The 19,849-nt window shown below is 50.6% G+C and overlaps 2 protein-coding genes across 4 annotated transcripts in view; both read left to right on the forward strand.

Annotated features, from left to right (window-relative positions):
* LOC104667537 (protein PMS2CL-like) overlaps positions 1-4,700 on the forward strand; it is a 1,213,215-nt gene extending 1,208,515 nt beyond the window's left edge. For all 3 annotated transcript variants that reach the window (XM_030932234.1, XM_030932235.1, XM_030932233.1), the window contains 2 exons: positions 2,107-2,544; positions 3,831-4,700. The gene's annotated coding sequence lies outside the window, so the exon portion shown is untranslated. The remainder of the gene's footprint in view (positions 1-2,106; positions 2,545-3,830) is intronic.
* Positions 4,701-8,769: 4,069 nt separating this feature from the next.
* Positions 8,770-19,849, forward strand: part of LOC115898166 (radial spoke head 10 homolog B2-like) — a 45,665-nt gene continuing 34,585 nt past the window's right edge. The window contains 6 exon segments of the mRNA XM_030931982.1: positions 8,770-9,023; positions 10,201-10,273; positions 11,339-11,407; positions 15,286-15,459; positions 17,407-17,492; positions 18,885-19,005. Coding sequence (XP_030787842.1) covers positions 8,770-9,023; positions 10,201-10,273; positions 11,339-11,407; positions 15,286-15,459; positions 17,407-17,492; positions 18,885-19,005 — 777 coding nt within the window.

Below are 19,849 nucleotides of genomic sequence, written 5' to 3' on the forward strand. Positions count from 1 at the left end.
ACTCAGGAGGCTGAGGTGGGAGGATCACTTGAGCCTGGGAGGTCGAGGTTGCAGTGAGTCAAGATCACACAACTGCACTCCAGCCTGGGTGACAAAGTAAGACCTTGTCTCAAATAAAAGTAGGCTGGAGCCCTCTTGGGTAAGAACTTTCCAAGTGGAGGAAGTAGCAAGACTGAAGCCAGAGGCCGATTGTGTCCCTGGAGAGGGAGGGGAGTGAGCAGAGCGGCGACCAGAGGACAGCCACGTGGAGTATTGCCGGTCATGCCTAGACCCTGGGGGTCTGTGCTGTGTGTGGCGGGAGCCACTGGAGAGAACAGACGAGGAGTCCCATGATTGCAGCTTTGGAGAGAGAACAGACTGGAAGGGGTGCCTTGACTGCGACAGCTGGGGAGAGCAGCAGCTGGAGGCCACATGGGGAGTGGGTGGGATGGAGCCTGCTGTGGGAGCATCAGGTGTAACTTACAGCCATGAGATGAGATGAAATGACTCAAAGGCAGAGTTTAATTAGAAGAGGACCCAGAGTCTGAGTTCTAGCCACAGTGTTTCTTTGATAAAGACCTAATATGGGCTGGGCGTGGTGACTCACACCTGTAATCCCAGCACTTTGGAAGGCGGAAGTGGGTTGATTACCTGGGGTCAGGAATTTGAAACCAGCCTGGCCAACATAGTGAAACCCCACCCCAACTAAAAGTACAAAAATTAGCTGGGCATGGTGGCGGGTGCCTGTAATCCCAGCTACTCGGGAGGCCGAAGCGGGAGAATTGCTTGAATCTGGGAGGCGGAGGTGCAGTGAGCCGAGATCGCACTGCTGCACTCCAGCCTCGGCAACAGAGTCTCCCCACCATCCCCTGCCTCGCAAGAAAAAAAAAAAAAGACCTAATGCGAACCTTGCAGTCTTGGCGTCTGTGAGTGAGAGTGTGGAGCTGAGCTCATAGCTGGTCAGTTTTGATGTCCTGAGTCTTTAGTATGACTCAGGGAACCACAGGCTGCTCCTTCCCTCCCGCCCTGGCCTACTCCTCCGTCTCCGGTGTTGTCACTGCCTGCCCACCCTTCCAGCCCCATCTCCTCCCTACCACGCTTCCAGCCATGTAGCGCCTTCCAGTTCCACACTCGCCCAGTCTCCTCCCTGCCTTACACCCTTTCTCCCTACCCTCCTCTCTACCTGGGTTTGCCACCTTCACCCCCTCCCCACACCGGGGCAGGCCCCCTGTCCTGGGCGCCATCTGTCTTGGTTCTCTGTTGACTTGTTGATTATCTGTCCTCCTCCGACCTGGTGGAACCCTGCTGTCACTGCTGTCGCCGCTTTCCGACTGTGCTTGGCACATGGCGAGCCCTTAGGGTGCTGCAGGAAGAAGGGAGGCGACAGAGGGCTTCAGGCTTGTCTCTTCTCCTTCCTGTCGGAGGACCCATGGTAGGGAGGCAGCAGGGCCAGGGCTGGAGGACCCTGCCAGGGCAGCAGGGTGGAGCTCAACAGAGGGGGAGTGACGCCTGCACCCACTGGGGGAGAGGGTCCCGGGAGTGCCACGGCCCCGAGGCAGGTGTTTGCTTGATGGACCTGTGCAAGAGGAAGGGAGTAGCAGTGCAGCTGGGGTGAGGAAGGGAGGCATTCGTGCTTGGAGGTGGGGGTGCAGGCACAGCCCAGTGAGGGCCAAGTCAGGGACAGACGGGGGCTTTTATTCAGGTGAGGGGGAAGCCGTGGAGCGGAACGACATGACCTGACCGCGCTTTAGACGTAATCACTGGCTGCTGGGTGGAGAGCGGCTTGGAGGGCTTGCAGTGGGGCGGGGAGGCCAGCCAGGAGGCTGCTGCACCTGCCAGGGTGAGAGGGCAGGGTGGCCGCTGAGAGTGGCTGCGTTCGGGACAGGTGTGGTCGCGTCTGGAGTGGAGGCGGTGCCACCTTGAAGCAGCCACAAGAGGCTTGATGTCACAGAAAGGAGGGCTGAGATCTAGAACCTTGGCTTCTGTGAGGGCAGGTTTTTCAGGGAAGGTAGTTTTTGAGCTGTAATCTTGTCCAGTCTCATTTTAGTGAACAGTGCTTCTGAAGAGCTGCCATTCTGATGTCAAAAAAAACGATTAAAACGTTGAACCATTGTGTCTCGTCCTCAGGTGATGATTGGAACTGCTCTTAATACAAGCGAGATGAAGAAACTGATCACCCACATGGGGGAGATGGACCACCCCTGGAACTGTCCCCATGGAAGGCCAACCATGAAACACATTGCCAACCTGGGTGTCATTTCGCAGAACTGACAGTAGTCGCTGTATGGAATCATCGGTTTTATTGCAGATTTTTATGTTTTGAAAGACAGGGTTTTCACTCACCTTTTTTGTTTTCAAATGAACCTGCTACTTAAAAAAAAATACACATCAGACCCATTTAAAAGTGATCTTGAGAACCTTTTCAAACCAGATGGAGCGCTACTTGCAAAATTGTTTTTTTCTCTGTTTGCATGCACTCGTGTGTGTGTGTGTGTGTGTGTGTCCAGTCAGGAACATATTTTATAAAAATAAGAACACTTGGGCCGGGCGTGGTGGCTCATGCCTGTGATCCCAGCACTTTGGGAGGCTGAGGCAGGTGGATCACCTGAGGTCGGGAGTTCGAGACCAGCCTGACCAACATGGAGAAACCCCACCTCTACTAAAAATGCAAAATTAGCCAGGCGTGGTGGCACATGCCTGTAATCCCAGCTACTCGAGAGGCTGAGGCAGGAGAATCTCCTGAACCAGGGAGACAGAGGTTGTAGTGAGCCGAGATCGCACCATTGTACTCCACCCTGGGGGATAGAACAAGACTCTGTCTCAAAACAAAACAAAACAAACCACTGTGGAAGTCACTCAGCCCTCTGCTCTGGCTGGACATAGTTTAGTCTATAACTTTCAACCCTTAATAATTAAATTCATCTTTACTTTCATAAATTTAAAATTAGGGTCCTTTTGGGTTAGTGATTCTCAGTCCTGATTCCCATTAAATTTTTAAACAAGGGGGATTCTCTGCCCGACTGGAAGAAAATGACTGGATGGGACAGGGGTCACTATTTTTCAACATTCCTCTGTGCGGCCAAGGTAGCAAAGTGCTGTCCTCTCAGGGGGGCAAAAAGAGTTCGATTTTCCCATAATTTGATGCTGTGATTTGGTTTCCTCAGGGTGTGAACTGTAGAACATTCCAGTTACTGACCTTGAGTGGTTCTGGGAATATAAGAATCCCTGTCTGTCTTTTCAAGTCGTTTTCATGGAACCTTGTCCTGTTTGAACTGGGCTGAAAATGGAAGAAAAGATGTCCTCTTGGGGGCCCAGTGAGGACGGATGTGACTCCCCCTGCTGCCCCACCCCTTCCCCAGACTGGGCTTCAAGGAAGAGAGGGCTCCCCTTCCTGCTTCAGAATCCCTTGAATGGAGGAGGCAGTACAGTAGTAACTGTGCCGTCGTGTCTGGCACAGTGCTGGCATCTGCAGGATCCCACTTACGAACTCTGCAGACTGGCAGCTGTGGCAGGATAACAGCCCCCCAAGACAGCTGTGTCCTAATCCCCAGAACCGTGACCAGGCTGCCTCACATGGCAGAAGGGACTCGGCAGGTGTGATTGAGTGAAGAATTTTTTTTTTTTTTTTTTTAAGTTTCGCTCCTGTTGCCCAGGCTTGAGTACAATAGCGTGATCTCAGCTCACTGCAGCCTGTGCCTCCCAGGTTCAAGTGATTCTCCCATCTCAGCCTCCAGAGTAGCTGGGATTACAGGTGCCCACAATGACAGCTGGCTAATTTTTGTATATTTAGTAGAGACAGGGTTTCACCATGTTGCATGCTGGCTGGGCTGGTCTCGAACTCCTGACCTCAGGTGATCCACCTGCCCCGGCCTCCCAACGTGCTGAGATTACAGGTATGAGCCATATTTCCTGGCCGAGTTAAGGATCTTGCAGTAGAGAGATTATCCTGGATTGTCTGGTTGGGCCCAGTCCATTGGGTGAGTCCTTTGAAGGTGGAGACCTTTCCCTGCTGGCCAGAGAGAGGTGGCCTTGCTGGTACTGGAGATGGAAGGAGGTACCACTCGTCAAGGATTGCAAGCAGCCTCTAGAACAGGGATTCCAGCACTCTGGCCACAGACCAGTAGTGGTCCATGGCCCGTTAGGAACCAGGGTGCACAGCAGGTTAGGGGCGGGGAAGCCAGCGAAACTTCATCTGTAGTTAGATCCCCTCCCCATGGCTGGTATTACCACCTGAGCGCCACCTCCTGTCATATCAGCGGTGGGCATTAGATTCTCATAGGAGCACAAACCCTGTTGTGAACTGCACACGCGAGGGATGTAGGTCGCACACTCCTTAAGAGAATCTGGTGCCTGATGATCTGTCACTGTCTCCTGTCACCCCCAGATGGGACCGTCTAGTTGTAGGAAAACAAACTCAGGCTTCCACTGAGTCTATGATGGTGAGTTGTAGAATTATTTAATTATATGTTACAATGTAAAAATAATAGAAATAAAGTGCACAGTAAATGCAACACGCTTGAATCATCCTGAAACCATCCCCTACCCCCATCCGTGGAAAAATTGTCTTCTGCGAAACCGGTCTCTGGTGCCAAAAGGTTGGGGACCGCTTCTGGAAAAGCTGGAAAAGGCAAGGAAACGGACGCTTCCCCGGAGCCTCTGGAAGGAACCAGCACTGTGGGCCTGCTTTACAGACTGTTGGATAATAAATTTGTGTTGCTTCAAACCACTAAATTTTTGGTAATTTGTTTATGGCAGCAATGGGAAAACTAATGTCTGCGTTACTCCCATTTTATGATGAAGCAGTTAGCAGAGCTGGGAAACCCCTGACCTGCTGCCTCCAGCGCCCAGCCTTACCCCCTGGCCTTCAGGACCATCAAGGGCGGGACACCTGCTTGACTCTGGTGCGCGGCCCCTTTAAGAGCACTAGGTGGGCCAGGCGGCGTCCGCTTTTGCCTGGAGACCAGAGCGGGATCTGGGACTCTGAGAGCCCTGCAACATCTCTCCCGAGCCCGGCGAGGTCTCTGGGCTCCTGGAGCGAGGTGAGCGCCCCAGGCCGCGGTCATGCGTAGCCGGGACAGCGGTGGCGACCGGTCCTGCTCCTTCCCGGCCGGACTGACGCGGCCTCCCAGGACCCGAGCACTTGCGTGATGGGCGAGGAGGGCCTAGGCCGGGCCGACCAGTGCAGGGAGCCCGTTCTTCCCGCCTCACCGTAGATACACGAGATGGCCTCTCCTTAAGCCCAGGAGAACAGAGGAAACATTAGGAAACACGCACTGAGAAACGAAATTGGCTTGATTTGTAGTTCACTTATTTGTAGGTCACTGACAGAGGACCGAAAAGCTCGTAGTAAAGGCCCCTCTCAATTTAGAGGTGAGAGCAGCTTGGGCTAGGTGACCCGGGGCGGCTTCGCTGAGACAGTGGTCGGGGGTGTGAAGGAGCAAGGTAGGGTTCGAAGGAAGAGAGAAAGCTTGGCTGGGCGCGGTGGCTCACGCCTGTAATCCCAGCACTTTTGGGAGGCCGAGGCGGGAGGATCACCTGAGGTTAGGAGTCTGAGACTAGCCTGGCCAACATGGTGAAACCCCGTGTCTACTGAAAATACAAAAATTAGCCAGGAGTGGTGGCGGGTGCCTGTAATCCCAGCTATTTGGGAGGCTAACGCAGGAGAATAACTTCAACCCCGTAGGCGGAGGGGGCAGTGAGCCGAGATCACACCACTGCACTCCAGCCTGGGTGACAGAGCGAGACCCTGTTTCAATAAATAAATAATGGAGGAAGAGAGAAGGCTGGAGGTGGGTTCAGCTGGAGGGTGGGGTGGCCAGAGGATGGCATCCAGGAAGAAGAGGGCAAGAAGGACCCACTGCACCCGTCGGGCCTACGAAAAGGGACCAGACCTGGCCTTCACCACATGGCTCACCTATGCATCCTGCCTGATGGACCAGGGTGCTTTTGGTGGGGCCAGATTAGGGAAACCATGAAAACTATGACTTTGAAACCCTGCACCGCAGCTCATATGCCAGACAAGCAAAGATATGCGCTGGAAACGGAGCTCGAGCAAGGGCGCGCTGGAAATACAGCTCAAGCAACGATGCACTGGAAACGCAACTCCAGCACAGGTTCCTTGCTTGTCTGGCATATGAGAGGGGCTCAATCGATGGCAGTGCTAGAGGGAGTAGGAAACCAGTGATTTCAAGTTTGAAAACAGGAAAGGGACGAGATAATCACTCAATTTATTGACTTTGCTCTGTACCCTGTACTTAGGGATTTTTCTGTGTGTCACCCATTTAATTCTTTTTTTTTTTTTTTTTTTTTTTTTTTTTTTTTTTTTGAGATGGAGTCTTGCTCTGTCACCCAGGCTGGAGTGCAGTGGCCGGATCTCAGCTCACTGCAAGCTCCGCCTCCTGGGTTCACGCCATTCTCCTGCCTCAGCCTCCCAAGTAGCTGGGACTACAGGCGCCCGCCAACGCGCCCGGCTAGTTTTTTGTATTTTTTAGTAGAGACGAGGTTTCACCATGTTAGCCAGGATGGTCTCGAACTCCTGACCTCGTGATCCGCCCGCCTCGGCCTCCCAAAGTGCTGGGATTGCAGGCTTGAGCCACCGCGCCCGGCCCATTTAATTCTTATGATACAAGGTACTGTTATTTCTATTTGTGAGGCAGAGATTAGGCAACTTGCTTTAGAACACAGCACTTGACCGAGCTCAGTGGCTCATGCCTGCAATCCTAGCACTTTGGGAGGAGAAGGTGGGAAGATTGCTTGAGGCCAGGAGTTTAAAACCAGCCTGGGCAAAATGTAGCAAGACTCCCGTCTCAAAACAAAAACAAAAACAAAAACAAAAACAAAAAACCGGTGGGGCGCGGTGGCACACACTTGTAATCCCAGTACTTTGGGAGGCCAAGGTGGGCAGATCACAAGGTTGGGAGTTCAAGACCAGCCTGACCAATGCAGTGAGACCCATCTCTACTAAAAATAAAATTAACTGAGTGTGGTAGCAGGCGCTTATAATCCCAGCTACTCGAGAAGCTGAAGCAGGAGAATCACTTGAACCCAGGAGGCGGAGGTTGCAGTGAGCTGAGATCTTGCCACTACACTCCAGCCTGGATGACAGGGCTAGACTCTGTCTGGAAAAAAAAAAAAAAAAAAAAAAAAAAAACCCAAACACAGAACTGGGCCAGGCGCCCACGCCTGGTGGCTCACGCCTGTAATCCCAGCACTTTGGGAGGCTGAGGCAGGCAGATCACCAGGTCAGGAAATCAAGACCATCCTGGCTAACACGGTGAAACCCTGTCTCTACTAAAAGTACAAAAAAAATTAGCGGGGCGTGGTGGCAGGTGCCTGTAGTCCCAGCTACTCAGGAGGCTGAGGCAGGAGAATGGTGTGAACCCAGGAGGCAGAGGTTGCAGTGAGCTAAGATCGCGACAGTGCACTCCAGCCCGTGCAAAAAACCACAGAACTGGTAATGGACAATGCAGGACCCTGAATCCAGCTCTTGCACACTTTACAATGCTGACCTATAAGGAGGGGCTCTTTTTTTTTTTTTTTTTTGAGACAGAGTCTCACTCTGTTGCCCAGGCTAGAGTGCAGTGGCATGATCTCGGCTCACTGCAACGTCCACCTCCTGGGTTCAAGAAATTCTCCTGCCTCAGCCTCCTGAATAGCTGGGATTACAGGCATGTGCCACCTTGCCTGGCTAATTTTTTGTATTTTTAGTAGAGATGGGGTTTCACCGTGTTAGCCAGGGTGGTCTTGATCTCCTGACATCGTTATCTGCCCGCCTCGGCCTCCCAAAGTGCTGGGATTACAGGCGTGAGTCACCACCCGGCGGGAGAGGGGCTTTTAAAGTGTGAATTGGCTGCACGCAAGACCTGAGAGGTTAAGTAGCCTTTTTCATGTGTAGGGATACCTTTCAAGAAACCATGCTAGACAATGGTTCCAACTTAAATAACTTTTAGGGCCAGGTGCAGTGGCTCACACCTATAATCCCAGCACTTTGGGAGGCTGAGACAGCCAGACTGCTTGAGCTCAGGAGTTCCAGACCAGCCAAGGCAACATAGCAAGACCCTGTCTCTACAAAAAATTAGCCAGGTGTGGTGATGCATGCCTGTGGTCCCAGCTACTTGGGAGGCTGAGTTGGAAGGATCACCTGAGCCTGGGAGGTTGAGGCTGCAGTGAGCCGTGATTGTGCCACTGTGCTCCAAGCTGGGTGACAGAGTAAGACTCTGTCTCAAAAATAAAAAAAAGTTTGGGAACAACCAATGCAGTGTTGAGGTTGTATATTTATAAACTGATGGTGCTTGAAACTTGTAATTCTTATGATTTTTGAGACAGAGTCTTGCTCTGTTAGACTGGAGTGCAGTGGTGTGATCTCTCGACCTCCCAGGCTCAAGCAGTCCTCCCACCTGAGCCTCCCTAGTCGCTGGGACTACGGGCCTGTGCCACCACGCCTGGCTCATTTATTTTTATTTTTATAGAGAGGGGGCATCCCACTACGTTGCCTAGGCTAATCACGACCTCCTGGACTCACATGATCCTCCCGCCTCAGCCTCCCCAAAGTGCTGAGATTGCAGGTGTGAGCCGCCACACCTGGCCCTGGTAACTAATTTTTCAGACTTGGGCAGGAGAATGATAATGACATTGTGTTGTAAAACTAAAATTTTAACTACAAGTGAAAACCCCAAGTGTTTGGAGATGTAATTTTTATTTTTCAGATAAAACTCATCAGTGCTTTGAAATAAGCAGCTCTGAACCAAAGGAATCATTTGATTCAAGTAACCATTGGATCTTCCCAAGGCAATGGTGAAAGAAAAGAAAAAAGCAGACAAAAGAGGGGAGAAGTCGGCCCCCTCTCCCTCATCTCTCTCTGATAATCTAGACTTTTCCAAACAAGATGGCAACACCACTAGGCAAGAGATGTCCCCAGCTGGCGTCCCATTGCTGGGAATGCAGCTTAACGAAGCGAAACCCAAAAAAGACCCCCGAAACGTTCAGCAGAATGAAGATGCCACCCAATACGAAGAGTCCATTCTGACCAAGCTCATCGTGGAGAGGTGATTTTAATGGGGGTGCCATAGGGTACAACACTGCCAGTCAGGCGGTGTATTTTATTTTATTTCGAGATGCAGTTTCACTCTGTCGTTCAGGCTGGAGTGCAGTGGTGCGATCTTGGCTCACTGCAACCGCCGCCTCCCACGGTCAAGCAATTCTCCTGCCTCAGCCTCCTGAGTAGCTGAGATTACAGGCGCCCGCCACCACACCCAGCTAATTTTTGTACTTTTAGTAGAGATGGGGGGGGGGGGTTCACCATGTTGGTCAGGCTGGTCTCGAACTCCTGACCTCAGGTGAGCCACCTGCCTCAGCCTCCCAAAGTGCTGAGATTACAGACATAAGCCACTGTGCCTGGCCTGAAGGTAACTGTATGTATTTAAAATTTTATTTTATTTTAGATTTAGGGGGTTACATGTGCAGGTTACAAGGGTATGTTATGTGATGCTGAGATTTGGGCTTCTAGTAAGCCCATCACTCAAGTAGCAAACTAGAGCCCCATGGCATATATATATAGAGAGAGAGTTTATTGTGGTGAAACATATATAACAAAATATACTATCTTAATTATTTTAAGTGTGCAATTCAATGGCATTAAGTACATTCACAGTGTGGTACGACCATCTATTAAATAGTAACTCCAGGCCAGGTCCAGTGGTTCAAGCCTGGAATCCAAGCACTTTGGGAGGCTGAGGTGGGCGGATCACTTGAGATCAGGAGTTTGAGACCAGTCTGGCCAACATGGTGAAACCCTGTCTCTACTGAAAACACAGTAATTCACTGGGCATGGTGACATATTCCTATAATCCCAGCTACTCAGGAGGCTGAGGTGGGAGAATCACTTGAACCCGGGAGGCGGAGGTTGCAGTGAACCGAAATCACGCCACTGCACTCCATCCAGCCCAGGCGACAGAGTGAGACTCCACTTCAAAAAAAAAAAAAAAAAAAACCAAAAAAACACACAAAAAAACCCCCCAAACTCCTTCATTCCTCACCCCGCCTTCAAACCGCGAGTAACCTATTCTACTTTCTAGCTATGTGTGTGTGTGTGTGTGTATATATATATATGTATTTTTTTTCCTGACTTCATTCTTCCCATTACATAGTTATATATTTTAACCCACTGTCACTTGGGTGTATTCACATTATTCATTACCTTGAATTCCCTTTATTTCTCTGTAGCTATGAAGGGGAGAAAGTTCGTGGGCTGTACGAGGGAAAAGGCTTCGCAGTCTTTCAAGGCGGTTGTACCTTCGTGTGAGTTGTGCATTTGAGAACCTGCAGGAGGGGGAGGAAGGTGTGGGGTGATGGTCCGAGATTTGCAAATCTTCAGTAAAATCCACTGATGCTTCAAAAGAAATTGGAAGCTCTTCGTGCTGATTTTATTCTGAACCCTGATTACCTATTTAAGGTAAAAATAATGCTCAGTATAATACAAGTTATTTTAGATTTGTTTCTTTTCCTGATTATTTTATTTTATTATTTCTTGAGACAGGGTCTCACTCGGTCACCAAAGCTGGAGTGCAGTGGTGTGATCATAGCTCATTGCGGCCTTGACCTCCCGGAGTCAAACGATCCTCCCTCCTCAGCCTCTTGAATAGCTGGGAGGACAGGCGTGAGCTACCACGCCTGGCTAAATTTTTTTTTTTTTCTTTTTGGTAGAGACAAGGACTTGCTGTGTTGCCAGGGCTGGTCTTGAACTCCTGGCCACAAGTGATCCTCCTGCCTCAGACTCCTAAAATGCTGGGATTGCAGGTGTGAGCCCCTGCACCCAGTTGAGAACACAGTTTTGTAGCTGAGGTCATCCTTAGGTCATGAAGATGAGGCCCTCTTAGATCCTTTTTAGAGAAGGATGGATTCCAGCGTGGAGCCAGCTCAAAGTAGGACTCAGTAGGACGCAGCTGCTGCTGAGTGCGCAGACAAACATCTTCACACACGGGAAACTGGGATAAGGCAGCTGTGTGAGATCATCATCAGCTGCCGGCCAGACGCGGTGGCTCCCGCCTATAATCCCAGCACTTTGGGAGGCCAAGTTGGGTGCGTTGCTTGAGCTCAGGATTTCAAGACCAGCCTGGCCAACACGGTGAAATCCCGTCTCTACAAAAAATACAAAAACTAGCTGGGCATGGTGGTGGATGCCTGTAGTCCCAGCTACTCGGGAGGCTGAAGTGGGAGGATTGCTGGAGCCTGGGAGGTCGAGGCTGCAGTGAGCTATGATCATACCACTGCACTCCAGCCTGGGTGACAGAACGAGACCTCATCTCAAATATATATATATGTCAACTGCATTCTAAGCATTTGTCGTTGCTTTGTTTTGAAGGGTATGTTTTCAGAAGGACTCATGCATGGACAAGGGACTTATATTTGGGCCGATGGATTAAAATACGAGGTGAGGCATATAACCAGTTATAGTTCTAAACTGTGATTGTTGGATGGAACAATCAGTTTCCCACAATTGAACCGCCTGTTTTCGTAGATGTAATTCAGCAGATGGGTTAAGAAAAATTCACAGAACCAGGCCGGGCGCGGTGGCTCAAGCCTGTAATCCCAGCACTTTGGGAGGCCGAGACGGGCGGATCACGAGGTCAGGAGATCAAGACCATCCTGGCTAACATGGTGAAACCCCGTCTCTACTAAAAAATACAAAAAAAACTAGCTGGGCGAGGTGGCAGCCGCCTGTAGTCCCAGCTACTCGGGAGGCTGAGGCAGGAGAATGGCGTGAACCTGGGAGGCAGAGCTTGCAGTGAGCTGAGATCCGGCCACTGCACTCCAGCCTGGGCGACAGAGCGAGACTCGGTCTCAAAAAAAAAAAAAAAAAAAAGAAAAATTCACAGAACCAGAGGATCTAGTAACTCATGACTACACCGAACCCAGGAGGAATTGTTACTGGTTTGTGTGTTCTAGAGGTATTCCACGCTTTCTCAGCACAGAGAGCACACAAACATGTATGCAGCTTGTCCTACTTTTTTTTTTTGGAGATAGGGTCTTGCTCTGTTGCCCAGGCTGGAGTACAGTGGTGCAATCATGACTCACGGCAGCCTGGACCTTCTGTAGCCTGTCTTGCTTTTCACAAACACACACAGTTTATTACACACTCTCTTTGGCACATTTACTTAGTCTGACGTGGGGTCTTGCTGTGTCACCCAGGCTGAAGTGCAGTGGTGAGATCATGACTCACGGCAGCCTCAAACTCCCAGGCTCAAGCGATCCTCTCGGCTCAGCCTGCTGAGTAGCTGAGACTACAGGTGTGCTCCACAGTGCCTGGCTAATTTATTTTTACTTTTTTTTTTTTTTTTTTTTTTGTAGAGACAGGGTCTTGCTGTGTTGCCCAGGCTGGTCTTGAACTCCTGGGCTTAAGCGATCCTCCCACCTCGGCCTCCCAAAGTGTTGGGGATTGTAGGCGTGAGCCACCGCACCTGGCCTGTACCTTTAATTTTGAGATCAAACCATATCCATGGATGCAGATCTGTTTTTACTGGCTGCGTGTATTCCATTATGTGGCTTTCATTTCACCTGTCTTGCAGGGTTGAGAATATGTATTTTTAAACTGATTGCAAGGACCAAATTGTTCTCCAAGGGATTGTACCAGGCTCAATTCCCACCCACAAAGTGAGTGAGCGCCTGAAATGCTATTCTAAAATTCCCAAATGCAGAGTTGCTAACAGATGGTGTTTATAAATGGTAATGATGACATTCAAAACACATGTGCATAATGCACTTATTCAAATAACACCCAGGCAATGATGGAAACGGAGTCGAGTTTGGGCCGGGAAGCCAACTGCAGCTGGGTGGTGAGAGGAGCAGGGAGAGAGAGGGAGGGACTGACCCTCACTGACGGGGCGAGGAGGATCTCCAAGTTCCAGGGGAGCCTGAGGATTGGGTCCCCACCTTGGATTCATGCCAGCTCCCTTCCCATGCGACAGCGACTGACATGCAAGGTTTCTCGTCCTTATTTTATTCTATTTATTTTATTTTATTTTTGAGACAGAGTCTCGCTCTGTCGCCCAGGCTGGAGTGCAGTGGCGGGATCTCGGCTCACTGCAACCTCCACCTCCTGGGTTCAAGCAATTCTCCTGCCTCGCTCCAGAGTAGCTGGGATTACAGACGCGCGCCACCACGCCGGGCTAATTTTTGTATTTTTAGTAGAGACGGGGTTTCGCCATGTTGGCCAGGCTGGTCTCAAACCCCTGACTTCAGGTGATCTGCCCACCTCAGCCTCCCAAAGTGCAGGGATTACAGGTGTGAGCCATGCACCAGGCCAATTTCTGGTCTTTAAATGGTAATTTACCAAGAACCCCCCCGTGCCTCATTGTCGCGGGAAACTCTCGGCAGGTGGGGGGGTCATTTTTGCAGGCACAGATCCCAGCTCCAGCCCAGTTGGGGGCTTCTGGGCAGGACTCGGGGGTCTCCTAGAAGCATCCTCAGAGAGAGGCCGGCTGGCCTCATGGGTCCTGGCTAGTGATCAGGCCAGGCTGTGCTGTCCTCTTTTGTCTGCTGACTTGGCTGCCTCCAGGGAGTTCAGGTTCCTGGAAGAGGATCCGACGCTGCTGGGTGGTGTGCAGCGTGCTGCCTGCTGTCCACTCAGATGTCCTGGGCAGAGCGGGTTCCCTAGCAGGTGCCCCTGGGGCAGGCTGTTGACTGACTTGTTTACAGAGTATTTTGATGACCTGTGGCAGAAAGAAGGATTTTCTGACCGGGCGCAGTGGCTCATGCCTGTAATCCCAACACTTTGGGAGGCCGAGGCAGGCAGATCACCTGAGGTCAGGAGTTTGAGACCAGCCTGGCCAATATGGTGAAACTATCTCTACTGAAACTACAAAAATGTGCTGGGCGTGGTGGTGGGCGCCTGTAATCCCAGCTACTCGGGAGGCTAAGGTAGGAGAATTGCTTAAACCTGGGAGGCAGAGGTTGCAGTGAGCCGAGACTGCACCGTCGCACTCAGCCTGGGCAACAAGAGCAATACTCCCTCTTGGGGGGGAAAAAAAAAAAAGGAAAAAGAAAGAGGAACTGCCCCAGTCATCATTAAGCCTGGAGGGAACAGTGAATTCACCTCCTTTTTTTTTTTCCATTAGACACAGGATCTTGCTTTGTCACCCAGGCTGGAATGCAGTGGTCATAGTTCACTGCAGCCTCAACCTCCTAGGCTCAACAGATCCTCTCACCTCAGCACCCCCAAAGTGCTGGAATTATAGGCGTGCACCACTGCACCTTGGTGGCATGCACCTGTAGTCCCAGCTACTTGGGAGGCCAAGGTGGGAGGATCACTTGAGGCTGGGAGTTTGAGACCAGACCAGCCTGGGCAACATAGAGAAACCCCATCTCCACAAAATATTTAAAAATTAGTGAGGCTTGTGGCATACACACCTGTAGTCTCAGCTATTTGGGGGGCGTGGTGGGAGGATCACTTGAGCCCGGGAGGTCAAGGCTGCAGTGAGCTGTGATTGCGCCGCTGCACTCCAGCCTAGTTGACAGAGTGAGACCCTGTCTAAAAAAAAAAAAAGCCAGGCATGATGGCTCACGCCTGTTAATCCCAGCACTTTGGGAGGCTGAGGCAGGTGGAACACCTGAGGTCAGAAGTTTGAGACCAGCCTGGCCAACATGGCAAAACTCCGTCTCTACTAAAAATACAAAAAAAATTAGCAGGGTGTGGTGGTGGGTGCCTGTAATCCCAGCTACTTGAGAGGCTGAGGCAGGAGAATTGCTTGAAAATGGGAGGCAGAGGTTGCAGTGAGCCAAGATGGCACCATTGCACTCCAGCCTGGGCAACAGAGTGGGACTCTGTCTGAAAAATAAGAACAAAAACAAATATTTTTCTAGAGACAGGGTCTCCCTCGGTTGCCCAGGCTGGCCTCAAATTCCTGGCCTCAAGCAATCCTCCCACCTTGGTCTCCCAAAGTGCTGTGATTACAGGCGTGAGCCACTGCGCCCTGCCAAGGTGAGTTCTAAGAATCTGAAGTTCCCCGGGTCAGGATTGGAAGCCAGCACTTTCCAACCTCACCTGCTCGCTCCTTCGAGCTCGGTCGACCTGCAGCCTCCCAGATATTTCCTCCTGCCTGAGCTTCCGCCCAGTGGTCGGGTCGGATGAGAGAGGATGGGAAATGCAGACCAGGAAGAGAGAGAATGCGAGGGGATGTTCAATGCGTGTCCACAGGAGAGGCAAGAACAGAATCAGAGGTCAGGCAGCTCCTGGAACCGCCCACAGGACTAGGGATTCCCGCCCCCACCCCCAACTCTTCCTTCTGTCACCCCATGGCCGTTCTGCTTCAGGGCGACTTTGTGAAGAATGTCCCGATGAACCACGGCGTGTACACGTGGCCGGACGGCAGCATGTACGAAGGCGAAGTGGTCAACAGCATGAGGAACGGGTTCGGGATGTTCAAGCGCAGCACCCAGCCCGCATCCTACATCGGCCACTGGTACAATGGCAGGCGGCACGGGAAGGTGGGCGGGGCGGGGCGGGGCGGGGCGGCCCCGTGGAGGGCGGGAGTGACGGGGTGGGGGGATGGGCAGCCACGGGCGGGCGGCGCGACCCGGTAGAGGGCAGGGAAGATGGGCAGCCACTGGGGGGAGTCGGCCATGGGGGGGCAAGGTGGGGTGGGGGGCGGGGCAGAAAGGGGATGGGGTGGCTGTGTGGAGAGCAAGGGAGGGGCTGGGCGGCCACATGGAGAGAGAAGCGGGTATGGGCTGGCGGCGCTGTCCAGGGCATATTCACTTTTTGTTTATTAAGGTGAAATTCACATTACGTAAATTAACCATTTTATTAATTTTTTTTTTTTTTTTTTTTTTGAGACGGAGCCTCACTCTGTTGCCCAGGCTGGAGTGCAGTGGCTCCATCTCAGTTCACTGCAAGCTCCGCCTCCTGGGTTCAAGCAATTCTCCTGCCTCAGTCTCCCAAGTAACTGGGACTGCAGGTGTGCACCACCATGCCCAGCTAGTTTTTGTATTTTTAGTAGAGACGGGGTTTTGCCATGTTAGCCAGGGTGGTCTCCAACTCCTGACCTCAAGTGATCCACCCGCCTCGGCCTCCCAAAGTGCTGGGATTACAGGCGTGCACCACTGTGCCTGAACATATGCAGGCTTTAACAGGCTGTTTATTGAGTTGTGGTGGTGTTTGTGTGTGTGTGTGTGTGTGTGTGTGTGTGTGTGTGTGTGTGTGTTTTAGCTTACAGCAGATTGCTTGAGACCTATTGGAGGGACTGGGCACGGTGACTTTCAGACAGCAGCATCTGAATGGCTATTTATTGAGTTGTGTTGTTGTGTGTGTGTGTGTGTGTGCGTGTTTTAGCTTAGAGAAGATTGCTTGAGATGTATTGGAGGGATTGGGCACGGTGACTTCCAGACAGCAGCATCTGAATGGCTGTTTATTGAGTTGTGTTGTTGTTGTGTGTGTGTGTGTGTGTTTTAGCTTACAGCAGATTGCTTGAGACATATTGGAGGGACTGGGCATGGTGACTTCCAGACAGCAGCATCTGAATAGCTGCAGGAAGGAATGAGTTTGCCTGATCGTGAGAGAGAAGATAGAAAAATTCTCTCTCTGTTTCTGTCTCTCTCACACACAGATAAACCTGTGAAAAAGCCTTTTGAGGCTTTTCAATGTAGATCAAAGGGTACACTATGCTCACTTATACTCAGAGGCAGTAAAATGAGTAGGATGTCCAAATGGGTAAAACAACGATGGTTCTGGTGCCTAAGAGAGAGTGACCTTCCGTTACATGGAAGGCTCAACTGTTCACTCCAAGTGGCAACAGACAGGATTTCTTTAGGTACTTAATTGACTTATAGTTACTGGATATAATGAATAGACTTGAATATGATGAGTGCAGTCATTCTGTGCCTTAATATGGCTTTTTTAATTTAATTTTATTTTATTTTGAGGCGGAGTCTCGGTCTATTACCCAGGCTGGAGTGCAGTGTGGCACGATCTGGACTCACTGCAACCTCTGCCTCCCAGGTTCAAGTGATTCTCCTGCCTCAGCCTCCCAAGTAGCTGGGATTACAGGCATGTGCCACCACACCCTGGTAATTTTTGTATTTTTAGTAGAGACAGGGTTTCACCATGTTGGCCAGGCCGGTCTCGAACTCCTGACCTTGTGATCCGCCCACCTCGGCCTCACAAAGTGCTGGGGTTACAGACGTGAGCCACCATGCCTAGCCAATAAGGCACTTTATTAAGGAGAAATTGATTCGTGACATTATCTCATTTCCCCTTGTGCAGCAGTTTTCCCACTTTCTTGACAGCAAAACAGAAATAACGGGTTATATGTCTTGCTTACATATGGCATTGACCTCTGTGTAGGTTCTAGTTTTTAAGTTGATATCCTTAAACATTTGACAAAGCATTTGTGTCGTGAGGTTTGATAGTTTTAAAGATGATATTATTTGTTTCAGGGCTCCATGTATTACAATCAAGAGGGTACGTGTTGGTATGAGGGAGACTGGGTGCAAAACATCAAAAAGGGCTGGGGAATAAGATGGTAGGTATGACCATGGCCGCGCTTGGGGTGTGGGCAAAGAAGTGTTTGTGGGCCCAAATAATGTTCAGTTTGGATATTCAAAAGTAAGGTGCAGGCTGGGCGCGGTGGGTCAAGCCTGTAATCCCAGCACTTTGGGAGGCCGAGACAGGTGGATCACGAGGTCAGGAGATCGAGACCATCGTGGCTAACACAGTGAAACCCCGTCTCTACTAACAAATACAAAAAACTAGCCGGGCGAGGTGGCGGGCACCTGTAGTCCCAGCTACTTGGGAGGCTGAGGCAGGAGAATGGCATAAACCCGGGAGGTGGAGCTTGCAGTGAGCTGAGATCCAGCCACTGCACTCCAGCCTGGGCGACAGAGCGAGACTCCGTCTCAAAAAAGAAAAAAAGTAAGGTGCAAAAGTTGCACAGAACGTTTTCTCTCTAAGTAGAGTGAATTTTTTTTCTTTTTTTTTTTTGAGATGCAATCTTGCTCTGTCACCCAGGCTAGAGTGCAGTGGTGCCATCTCGGCTTACTGCAACCTCCACCTTCTGGGTTTAAGCAATTCTCCTGCTATGATTGTACCACCGCACTCCAGCCTGAGTGACACAGTGAGATCCCATCTCAAAAACTGGCCAAATATTAACTAATCATGATACAATAGGGAATAATTAAAAGATTTTAAAAACCTGGCTCTTACCCACTTTGTCACCTTATTAGTCAGAAGGTTTAATAAAGTGACTCATGCTCCCTTAGGACCTCATGCCTGCCTATCTATTGATCTATCTATCTGCCTACCTACCTATCTGTTTATTTGACAGTCTCATTCTGTTGCCCAGGCTCGAGTGCAGTGGCATGATCTTGGCTCATTGCAACCTCCACCTTCTGAGTTCAAGCGATTCTCCTGCCTCAGCCTCCCGAGCAGCTGGGATTACAGGTGCCCACCACCATGCCCAGCTAATTTTTGTTTTTTGTTTTTGTTTTTGAGATGGAGTTTCACTCTTGTCGCCCAAGCTGGAGTGCAATGGTGCAACCTCAGCTCACCGCAACCTCCACCTCCTGGGTTCAAGTGATTCTCCTGCCTTAGCCTCCCGAGTAGCTGGGATTACAAGCATGCGCCACCATGCCTGGTTAATTTTGTATTTTTAGGATAGACGGGGTTTCTCCTTACTGGTCAGGTTGGTCTCGAACTCCTGACCTCAGGTGATCCTCCAGCCTTGGCCTCCCAAAGTGCTGGGATTCCAGGCGTGAGCCACCGTGCCCGGCCTGAATTTAAATACAGAGAAGATTGTATAGGTACAAGGGGTGGATTTCTTCAAAGGAGATCAAGGGGAGTGTTTAAAAGAATGTCTTAAAGGTAAACGTTGTGTAGGAGGTAACTGATTGTTTTTCTTCGGTTTCTTTCATCCTAGTTATAAATCTGGAAATATATACGAAGGCCAGTGGGAAGACAACATGCGCCACGGGGAGGGGAGGATGAGGTGGCTGACCGCCAATGAAGAGTACACCGGGCGGTGGGAGAGGGGCCTCCAGGTACGCCCGGGCGGGGGAGCAGTTCATACCCAGAGGTGGACGCTCCACCGATTCTCAACACATGTATTATGTCTTTTTGGGTTTTTTTTTTTTTTTTTTTTTTTTTTTTGAGACGGAGTCTCTCTCTCTGTCGCCCAGGCTGGAGTGCAGTGATGCAATCTTGGCTCACTGCAGCCTCCACCTCCCAGGTTCAAGCAGTTCTCCTGCCTCAGCCTCTGGAGTAGCTGAGATTACAGGCACCCGCCACTATGACCTGGCTAATTGTTGTTTTTGTATTTTTAGTAGGGATGGAGTTTCACCATGTTGACCAGGTTGGATTCGAACTCCTGACCTCAAATGATCCACATGCCTCAGCCTCCTAAGGTGCTAGGATTACAGGCATGAGCCACCAAACCCAGCCTGTTTGTTTTTAGAGACAGAGTCTTGCTCTGTCGCCCAGGCTGGAGTGCAGTGGCGTGATCTCAGCTCACTGCAGCCTCCACCTCCTGGGTTCAAGCAATTCTCCTGCCTCAGCCTCTGGAGTAGCTGAGATTACAGGCGCCCACCACCAAGGCCCGGCTAATTTTTTTTTTTTTTTTTTTTTGTATTTTTAGTAGAGATGGGGTTTCACTATGTTGGCCAGGCTGGTTTCAAACTCCTTTGTATCTAAGCTGAAGGGCAGGTGTTGTTTCTGTTTTACGGATGAGGAACTTAGAAGACTTAAATCATCTGCCTTAGTTAGAAAGACTCATTAATAAGCAGCTGAGCTGAAATGGAACCCAAGTCTGTGCAACTCCAGAGTCCAAGTTCTTCGCCCTTTGCAGTTTTCATTGTGTTTATCCTAATTTTGAGGGGATTCGGGTCA

The sequence above is a fragment of the Rhinopithecus roxellana genome, chromosome 6, assembly GCF_007565055.1.
Source record: "Rhinopithecus roxellana isolate Shanxi Qingling chromosome 6, ASM756505v1, whole genome shotgun sequence".
NCBI classification, from domain to species: Eukaryota; Metazoa; Chordata; class Mammalia; order Primates; family Cercopithecidae; genus Rhinopithecus; species Rhinopithecus roxellana.